The following is a 10,630-nucleotide window of genomic DNA, read 5'->3' on the forward strand; positions in this document are numbered from 1 at the left end:
ATGAAACTTTCCGTTTTTGAACAAATAATAATATAACTTATATATATGTCAGTCAAAAGCTCATTAGAGCTTGTGTTGTCTTTTTAACTACCAAACTGACTTTAAATAAAGCTTATCTTATCTTAAAGCTTATCTTATCTTAAGGGAAATATTCACATCCGTTTGAAGAATACTCATGATGTCGGACGATTAAATCTCATCTTACTCCTGTCTGCAGCACTAAAGGACCGAATTCTTTTGTCAGCGAGGTTGGTTTAATAAAGTTTAAACAGATCACATCGTATTTTTCATGCACTGTTTATTTGATAAACGAATTTGGGGTATTATTTTAAAAATATGACGAAAATTCCCGTATACAGTAATGTTTTTTATTACTGAAAAGAAGAATAATCCCGTTTTATAGTAATACTTCCTCGAAAAAGGAACTGTGCCCAACCTGTTAGATTACACTGAAATCAAAGGTCAGTATGATGCTACTGGTGTTATTTGTTGTTAAGTTATTTGTTTACTAGAAATTAAAAGTTAATGTAGTTATAAAAACATAATTCTTTTGCTGTACGGTATTTTAATTCTCATGTACATTGATCATAGTGTAGCAGTGTGTTTTAACTGTATATAATGTATATCACATAATATTTGAATAAATATTATTGATATAAATGAAATTAAATAAGATTTTATGATTTAATACAAAACCCAGATCCACCCCTTTATTTACTTGGTGAGCGATAGAGTTCAAAGGTTATGACATTAGGGTCTGTAATTTTATTGGTTTTAAGTTTTGGTGGTTCTGAGTTGTTCTCAGATGGACTACTCAGAGAATTTGGTCAGGATAGTTGTGGTTTTTGTAACAAGAGAATTTCTAGACAAAGACAAAGACTTTGAGACCTTTAAGACCAGATCTGACAGTAAGTATAAAGTTTAACGTTCTATATCTTTATAATATTTCTATCTAGCTAATATCACTGTTTGAAAGAAGAGTGAAAGTTTAAATATGAATAAAACTAAATTTAAAGCATTTTACCACAGAGTATAAATTTATTTGAATTATGAGTATTACAGTATGTATAGTATAGTGTACAGTATTTGTTATTAGATATGTAGACCTGTATGACGCATCCAGGCTATTTACTATGTTTTATGGAATGGGCCTTGTCCCATAGAGAGGTAATTTGAATATATGTTACCTTTTGTATATTTTAAGTTATAATTACATATTGTTACATTTCTTGAAATGTGGCAGTAAAATATTTGTGTAAAGAATATTTGTACAGTGATTTATGTATATGCTAAATATTCAAAGTAAAGGAAGATAACTCTTAACAGTTAAGTCTATTTATTGTACATCAGTAAGAATAAGTAATATATATTATATACATTTGTTATCTCATGTGATATTCATTGTTATTATTTTATTTTATAGGGCCATTTTGTTTATATAAATACTTTCCATGAACATCAGTAATAAACATAATGATGAACCCTTAGCCAGGAGTTGAGCTATTTACATTTAGTATAAACCACCCCTGCAACAGGCAGGGGTGGTTTATACTAAATGTAAATAGCTCAACTCCTGGCTAAGGGTTCATCATTATGTTTATTACTGATGTTCATGGAAAGTATTTATATAAACAAAATGGCCCTATAAAATAAAATAATAACAATGAATATCACATGAGATAACAAATGTATATAATATATATTACTTATTCTTACTGATGTACAATAAATAGACTTAACTGTTAAGAGTTATCTTCCTTTACTTTGAATATTTAGCATATACATAAATCACTGTACAAATATTCTTTACACAAATATTTTACTGCCACATTTCAAGAAATGTAACAATATGTAATTATAACTTAAAATATACAAAAGGTAACATATATTCAAATTACCTCTCTATGGGACAAGGCCCATTCCATAAAACATAGTAAATAGCCTGGATGCGTCATACAGGTCTACATATCTAATAACAAATACTGTACACTATACTATACATACTGTAATACTCATAATTCAAATAAATTTATACTCTGTGGTAAAATGCTTTAAATTTAGTTTTATTCATATTTAAACTTTCACTCTTCTTTCAAACAGTGATATTAGCTAGATAGAAATATTATAAAGATATAGAACGTTAAACTTTATACTTACTGTCAGATCTGGTCTTAAAGGTCTCAAAGTCTTTGTCTTTGTCTAGAAATTCTCTTGTTACAAAAACCACAACTATCCTGACCAAATTCTCTGAGTAGTCCATCTGAGAACAACTCAGAACCACCAAAACTTAAAACCAATAAAATTACAGACCCTAATGTCATAACCTTTGAACTCTATCGCTCACCAAGTAAATAAAGGGGTGGATCTGGGTTTTGTATTAAATCATAAAATCTTATTTAATTTCATTTATATCAATAATATTTATTCAAATATTATGTGATATACATTATATACAGTTAAAACACACTGCTACATTCTTCCCCTCCTCCGAAAAATGACGTCCTCGTCATTCTCAATGAAGAATGTAAAATTTAAAATCATGTAAAATTATAATACAATTCACTGAAATTTACAGATTTAAGTTTTCTTTACAATATCAAGTAAAGTTTTTAAAATCTCACCTCGTTCAAATCCTTGACATCGTTCATCTTGAAGGATGTTCTGTAGCAACTTTGCTTTTTCAGACCAATGCGGATCAATATTCGCCTGTTGTAATTGCACATAATTTCCACTTCTTAACCAATCTGGCTCTCTTCTAGGCCTGGTTGACCTGCGTGGAGCAGCAACAGGTGAACTTATGTCATCTAATCCTGGTTCACTTTCATCTGCTGGTTCAGCTTCTTCTGCTGGTTCAGCTTCTTCTGCTAGTTCAACTTTATCTTCCTGTTCAATAACAGGTGCTAGTTCAGCTTCAGATTCTGGATCATCTGCTTGTGGTGCAGGTTCCATAGCAGTCTCTTTATCTACATTCTCTTGCAATATATCTTCTCCAATCTGATGGGCGTCCCCAACTGTTTGGAGATCTTCATCAACAATCCCAATTTCCGTCTCAACTTCAGGTAACACAATGTTAGGGGCATCAATGTGATGACGTTGTGTTCCATCTGGTATTGTTATATAGACTGCTTCTTCATCATCTGTATCTGACTGGGTATCGACAGTGGACTGTGTGTCACTGTTTTCCCTCTTGTTCTGTCTAGTCCTTGGCTTTGGTGTAGGTTTCCGCATTGCTGGAATAGGTTTCTCTTGTTTGGAATCTACCTTTGGTCGAAACTCTGTAACATGTCCAATGGGTAAGAGTAGGTTTCTATGAAGTATCCTTACTCTACCAACACCGTCTTCTCTCTGAACTTTGTAGACAGGGATCCCTTCATTTGGTTGGCTAATCACCAGATAGGGTTCTTCTTCCCATTTGTCTGCAAGTTTATGACGTCCATCATAGGCCACAATCTTAACCAGGACTCTGTCACCAACTTCTAATACAGCTCCTCTGGATTTAAGATCATAGTTGTCCTTTTGTCTTTGCTGTGATTTTCTTGCAGCTTCTGATGCTAACTGATAAGATTTCCTCAATCGCTCTTTCAAGTTGTCTATGTACTTTGTAAGGGATGCTGATTTCTGATTTCCTTTATCTAATCCAAATTCAATGTCAATTGGCAGATTAGGTTCTCTTCCAAACATAAGATGATAAGGCGAAAATTTTGTAGTTTCCTGTTTCATGCAGTTGTATGCATGTACAATGGGAGCTATGTAAGATTTCCAGTCTGCTTTCCTTGATTGTTCTAATGATCCTAACATGTTTATTAAAGTCCTGTTAAAGCGCTCGCAAAGTCCGTTCCCCATGGGGTGATATGGTGTAGTTCTTGATTTTGAAATGCCAAAAAGTTGACATAATTCCTTGATAAGTTTACTCTCAAAGTTTGCACCTTGATCAGAATGAATGCGTTTGGGGAGTCCATAGTGTACTACAAAATTGTTGAAAAATGCTTCCGCTGTTGTTCTGGCTGTTGTGTTTCTAGTTGGTACGGCGATGGCAAAACGGGTAAAATGATCCGTTATCACAAGTACATTTTCATAACCTCCCTTACTTCTCTCCAAACACAGGAAATCCATACACACCAGTTCAAGTGGCTGCGAGGTGATGATGTTGGTAAGTTCAGCTTTGTCCTGGGCCGGTGTTTTCCTAAGTATACATCTTCTACATTCTGTAATCCAGTTTTCTACATCCTTGTACTGTCCAGGCCAGAAGAATCTATCCCTAAGTAAACCTAATGTCTTCTCTCTTCCAGGATGTCCCATGTTGTTGTGTAGAGACTTCAGTACATGGCCTACTAAGTTTGAGGGTACAACAAGCTGATTGACTTTGTTCTCATCCACCTTAACTTCTCTGTACAGGATGTTGTTAATTAGCTTTAGTTTGTCAAAGTTTCTAAACAACATGGTGTCTGCAAAGGATCCTGATAACTCACTCTTCTTTGGCTTGTATCCATCATAAATACTCTGTATCCAGGGTAATAGTTCAGGGTCATCTTGTTGAGCCTTTGCAATATCAAACCTCATCAAGCCATGTGGATCTTGTAACTGGGCAAGTGGTCGTTCTGAGATGGAAATTGATTCTATGCAAGGTGTTGTTTGTAACTTGCTGATGGCACTGATAGAATCAGATGAGATGGTAACCATTTCTGTACTGTTAGGCTCCAATCGTGATAATGCATCTGCCGCTGCGTTGTTCTTCCCTGGTCTGTATTTGATGTCGAAATCATAGGCAGATAATGCTGCAACCCATCTGTGGCCTGTTGCGTCTAATTTGGCATTGGAAAGGATGTAAGTTAATGGGTTGTTGTCTGTAATAGCAGTAAATTTGGATCCATATAAATAATCCTTAAACTTCTCTGTGATGGACCATTTCAAAGCCAAAAACTCAAGCTTATGGGCAGGGTAATTTCGTTCTGCAGGTGTAAGTCCTCTACTAGCATATCCAATGACTCGCTTCATCCCGTTCTGTTCTTGGTAAAGAATGGCACCAAGTCCTCTGGAACTTGCATCAGTATGAAGTTCAAATGGCAGTGTCATGTCTGGATAGCCAAGTATGGGCGGTGATGTTAAGTGCTGGCGTAGAACATCAAAAGCCTCTTGTTGATCTTTACCCCATATCCATTTCACTGATGTCTGTCGTTTTCCTCTTTTCTTTGAAGACTGTGGACTAGGTGTTAAGTCTGTAAGTGGTCTGGCAATTTTGGAAAAATTCTTGATGAATTTTCGATAATATCCGATGAATCCTAAAAATTTTCGTACTTCCTTGGGTGTTCTTGGTACTGGCCATGACTTCACTTTATCCACTTTGTCTGGGTCTGGTGATATTCCCTCTGCAGAAATAATATGTCCAACATATTTAACCTTAGTTTTGAAGAATTGGCATTTGGATGGTGATAGTTTTAATCCAGAATTCCGTATTCTTTGTAGAACTTTGTCTAGCCTCTCGAGATGATCCTCAAATGTCCTTGAAAATATGATGATATCATCCAAGTAAATTAGGCAAATACTAAGGTTAAGGTCTGCAAATATGTCTTCCATCAGCCGTTGGTAGGTGGCGGGTGCATTGGCTAATCCAAATGGCATTCGTTCATACTCGAAGAATCCAAGTGGACCTACAGTGAAGGCTGTGCGCTCCTTGTGCTTTTCCTCTATCTCTATTTGATGATAACCACTCTTCATGTCAAGGACTGTGAAATATTTGTTACCATGAAGAGAATCTAAGATGTCATCAATTCTAGGAAGAGCATACGCATCCTTTACTGTCCTCTGATTTAACTGTCTGTAGTCAATGCACATCCTTAGTTGACCACTCTTCTTCCTCACTAACACCACATTACTGGCCCATGGTGACCTTGATCTCCTGATGACACCACTTGTTAGAAGTTGTTGTATGTGATTCCTCAGTTCATCAATCATATTGATTGGAATCTTTCTGTGTCGCTGTTTGAATGGCACTGTATTTGTAAGTTCTATCTGATGTTTCACTCTTGCTGTAAGTCCAATGTCCTCATCATTTTTGGAAAATACATCATTGTATGTCTTTATTAGTCGAACTGCTTTCTGTAGTTCTGTTGCATCCAAGTTACTATCTTCAATCTTTATCTTTTCCATGATGTCAAAATCTGGCATTTTCTCTCTAGTAAACTGCTTCTGACTTTCCACTGTAACAGGCTGGAGTTCACATAATAACGCTTTTGGTGGAACTGTAACTGTCCTAGTTGATACGTTCGTTATGTGGATAGGCACTAGTTCAGTATTTTGGTAATGGTATGAGACAAGAGTAGGGGAAATATCCAAATCATCAGGAATAAACGATGAAGTTGTTGGTTGTACAATAGCACACACTGGTTCATAATTAACTTTCTTGTCCAGGTAACCATTAATTACAACTTCACTGTTGGCAGGTATAGTTATCTTCCTACTCTCTGCTGATCTGATGAAAGCTAGAATGTCTCTGTTCTTGGCAAGTTCTCTTTCACGCATTACCAAGCATCTCATGGACAGGTACCATGGCGTATACATGTCTGCTCTCTGTAAAAATTGGTTTCCATACATATCCTTGGTAGTCTCCATTATGATGCACAGTAGGTTTGTCCCAATAAGAACAGGAACCTTCAAATTATACGCACTCTGTGGAACAACCAGGAACAAACAGTTATTCAGTAAGGGGAATGATGAAATTCCTGATATCTGTACATCCAGTGAAATGTATCCTGAATATGGAAGTTGTAGTCCATCTGCACATTCCACATTCAATGCAAAGTCTAAAGATTGCAAGGGAATTTCAGGGAAATGTTCCTTGTAGAAAGTTTCACTGATGGTAGAGACGGTTGATCCAGTGTCAAGTAGTGCAGTGGTTGCAACATCAAAAATCTTGACGGACACTTCATTACACTCTCCAATCAATGATGATTTCTTATTGTAAGTCTTTGAGGATGGTGTATACTGCTGATGTATGTATCCTCGTTCTGAAGACTTCCAAGTGTAGTAGGGTCGTCTCTTGTGGTGCGTAATTACTCGACATCCAATTGCAATGTGACCATGTTGTCCACATTTGTAACACACAGGTTCATTCGCTGTATGATGGTTTGGACTATCATATGGTACGTAGGATGACAATGACACAGTTCCAATGTTCATTTGTTCATGATCCTGCCTATTCATGATAGAATTATCTATGTCTGACTTCATGGACATCTGCATGGTGGTAGAACTCACATTGTCACTAGTGTCTTTCTTTTTCACAGATTTCTGTCTCTTGTGTGAATTCTGTTTCTCCTCTGATTCCATAAGATTTCTGTTTTCCGTAGGACAATCACTATCAACCAAGTGTTCTTGTTCCACTCTCCTCAAAGCCACTAACAGTTCATCGAAACTTTGAATGCTGTCGTACAGATATCCAGTTATGTGCTTCAGTGAAGGTTTGAGTCCAATCCATAACATGTTGTGTAGCATTAAATTCCTTTCTGTATGGTCAATGTCCTTAGTCTGACATACTTTACACATAATGTCCTCCAACCTACAACTCCATGATGTAACATTTTCACTGGGTTTCTGTCGTGCTGAATAGAAATCAGCAAGAATAGCCTCAGCCCTATCGACAAGTCCATATACACTGTCCAACCTAGCGAGAATGTCTGATAGAGTTGCTTCGACACCTAGGTTCATGACAGTTCTGCTGGCTTCTCCTTTCAGGGACTGTCGAATGGCTTGAAGTATTTTATCTGTAGGATATCCTTCTTGCATTAAGCATCGAACTTCATAGTGCCAAACCTGGAATGAAGTTGCACCTTTTCCTGAAAACAATGACAATTTAGGAATATGTATAGGCCAAACAGATTCATGATAATCTACCATCAAATCGATAAAACTTTGAGGTGAATCTACATTTGGTTTAACATCTAATTCTTTAAAAGCTGTGACAATATTGTCAATCTCTTTTGCTGAAAACTCCATGATACTTTTGTATGTAATTTCACTATCACCTATGAGATGAAAACTCAGAGTATCTATGGTGACATACAAAGTACACAAAATGGTACAGATCAGTGTGAAATACATATGTCAATTATTCTAAGTTCAATCATTCTCATAACACAAAGTACATGAGAGCAACACAAGCATGCAGCATAAAAACTATATATTTGCATAATCAATGTAAACAAACCCCTTCATGTAACCAAGCAGTATTTCCGGTATGTAAAGATGCACTTCCGGTTTGCAGAACATGTAAACAAATATGTGCAATTTTCAAAGACAAAAAAAATACACCTCAAAAAAATGTTTGTCAATGTATGCAAAGTATTTACTAATAATTCCTGGAAGAAAAAAAATAAATCTGCAATAAAGAATTACTGAAACAGAATTTTAATTACATGCTGAGAATGCTAACACTTCAATAGGAATTTGTTCCAACTTTAAGCTTGTCAAATAACAACACAAACACGTAAAGTTGACAGAGGTCTGTCAGTCAACGAAATTTGGTAATTGTATGGACTAAAATTTATTTAAGCTAACCCAGACGAACAAGTGTGATAACAGTAAGTAAAATTAAACTTCACTGTATATTTTGAACCAATTACCTCACCTAAATGACTGAGAAAAGGAACAAAATATTCCTCTAACTTCTTCACGAAAACATCAAAACAAACCGATTTCCGGTGAAATTCTAGAAGCGGACCTCGAACCCGATCTCAATTATTGTGATCACAACACGATAACGGGCGCGGATCTCAGTACTTATTTCTACAGTAAATTTTAAAATACCTGTACAAAACTTGTGGGGTATAAAAGATGATTATGACACTGACAGACAAACACTGATCAGATTCTAGTAACTACATATCTACACAAAATTAACTGCAGGAACTAACAAACCACAATGACAAACAACTGACCAATTAAACTCACTGACTAAACTATATACACCAGTCAAATTTTATGTCACTGTCAATAAGGTCAGTAAACTTTTTGGTCACATATTAGTGCTAAGAAGGATAAGCTGAAAAAAAAAATGGAGAAACTGAATGCTGTGCTCGTGACTTTCTCACATAATTTTCACAAAATTTACTTTACTTTAAGTGATTTAATTCAAATGAAAATTATTTAACCAGATATCACTGATAAAAAAAAAATTTACACAATGAATTTACAAAAAAAATTAACTAGAAATTTTTCAATCAAAAAAATTAGAAAAATAAACTATGGCCAAAATACAAAGATAACCAGTACTGGATTTAAAACCCAAAATTTGAGTAAAACAAGAAAAATTTACATTTTACATTTTAGAAATCAAGGGTAATCAAACAAAAAAATATTCAAACCCTTTGCAAATTAAATAACAGCATTCACATGATTTACACACTATCTGCGAAAGATTTAAAAACAACTGTATGGCATGCCTGTAAAAATTATATGTACCTTGTAAACAGTTTCTAACAGTTAATTTACGTACACAATACCTCTACTGGCCAGGTTCGAATCCACTGAAGTTCACAGCTGTTACTCTTATGCGCACACAAGTTCAAAATCAAACACGGCTCACTGAAATGTCACAGTTTGTCACACTGCACCGAATTTGCTGCATGTTGACCTGTCCATCTCATCATGGTTGAAGGCATCCAGCCCCACGTTGGGCGCCAATGTTGCAGGGGTGGTTTATACTAAATGTAAATAGCTCAACTCCTGGCTAAGGGTTCATCATTATGTTTATTACTGATGTTCATGGAAAGTATTTATATAAACAAAATGGCCCTATAAAATAAAATAATAACAATGAATATCACATGAGATAACAAATGTATATAATATATATTACTTATTCTTACTGATGTACAATAAATAGACTTAACTGTTAAGAGTTATCTTCCTTTACTTTGAATATTTAGCATATACATAAATCACTGTACAAATATTCTTTACACAAATATTTTACTGCCACATTTCAAGAAATGTAACAATATGTAATTATAACTTAAAATATACAAAAGGTAACATATATTCTCTATGGGACAAGGCCCATTCCATAAAACATAGTAAATAGCCTGGATGCGTCATACAGGTCTACATATCTAATAACAAATACTGTACACTATACTATACATACTGTAATACTCATAATTCAAATAAATTTATACTCTGTGGTAAAATGCTTTAAATTTAGTTTTATTCATATTTAAACTTTCACTCTTCTTTCAAACAGTGATATTAGCTAGATAGAAATATTATAAAGATATAGAACGTTAAACTTTATACTTACTGTCAGATCTGGTCTTAAAGGTCTCAAAGTCTTTGTCTTTGTCTAGAAATTCTCTTGTTACAAAAACCACAACTATCCTGACCAAATTCTCTGAGTAGTCCATCTGAGAACAACTCAGAACCACCAAAACTTAAAACCAATAAAATTACAGACCCTAATGTCATAACCTTTGAACTCTATCGCTCACCAAGTAAATAAAGGGGTGGATCTGGGTTTTGTATTAAATCATAAAATCTTATTTAATTTCATTTATATCAATAATATTTATTCAAATATTATGTGATATACATTATATACAGTTAAAACACACTGCTACAATAGAACGTGTATTGAGTA

General features: G+C 34.9%; 1 protein-coding gene across 1 annotated transcript; it reads right to left on the minus strand.

Moving 5' to 3' along the window:
- Positions 1-2,577: 2,577 nt before the first annotated feature.
- On the minus strand, positions 2,578-7,992 carry LOC133198199 (uncharacterized). The gene has a single exon (XM_061334325.1). It carries the CDS (start codon positions 7,990-7,992, stop codon positions 2,578-2,580), a length of 5,415 nt encoding a protein of 1,804 aa, XP_061190309.1.
- Between the last annotated feature and the right edge of the window lie 2,638 nt (positions 7,993-10,630).

Source organism: Saccostrea echinata, unplaced genomic scaffold, assembly GCF_033153115.1.
Source record: "Saccostrea echinata isolate AGI-Se365-2 ecotype Australia unplaced genomic scaffold, CSIRO_AGI_Sech_v1 ptg000033l, whole genome shotgun sequence".
NCBI lineage: Eukaryota > Metazoa > Mollusca > Bivalvia > Ostreida > Ostreidae > Saccostrea > Saccostrea echinata.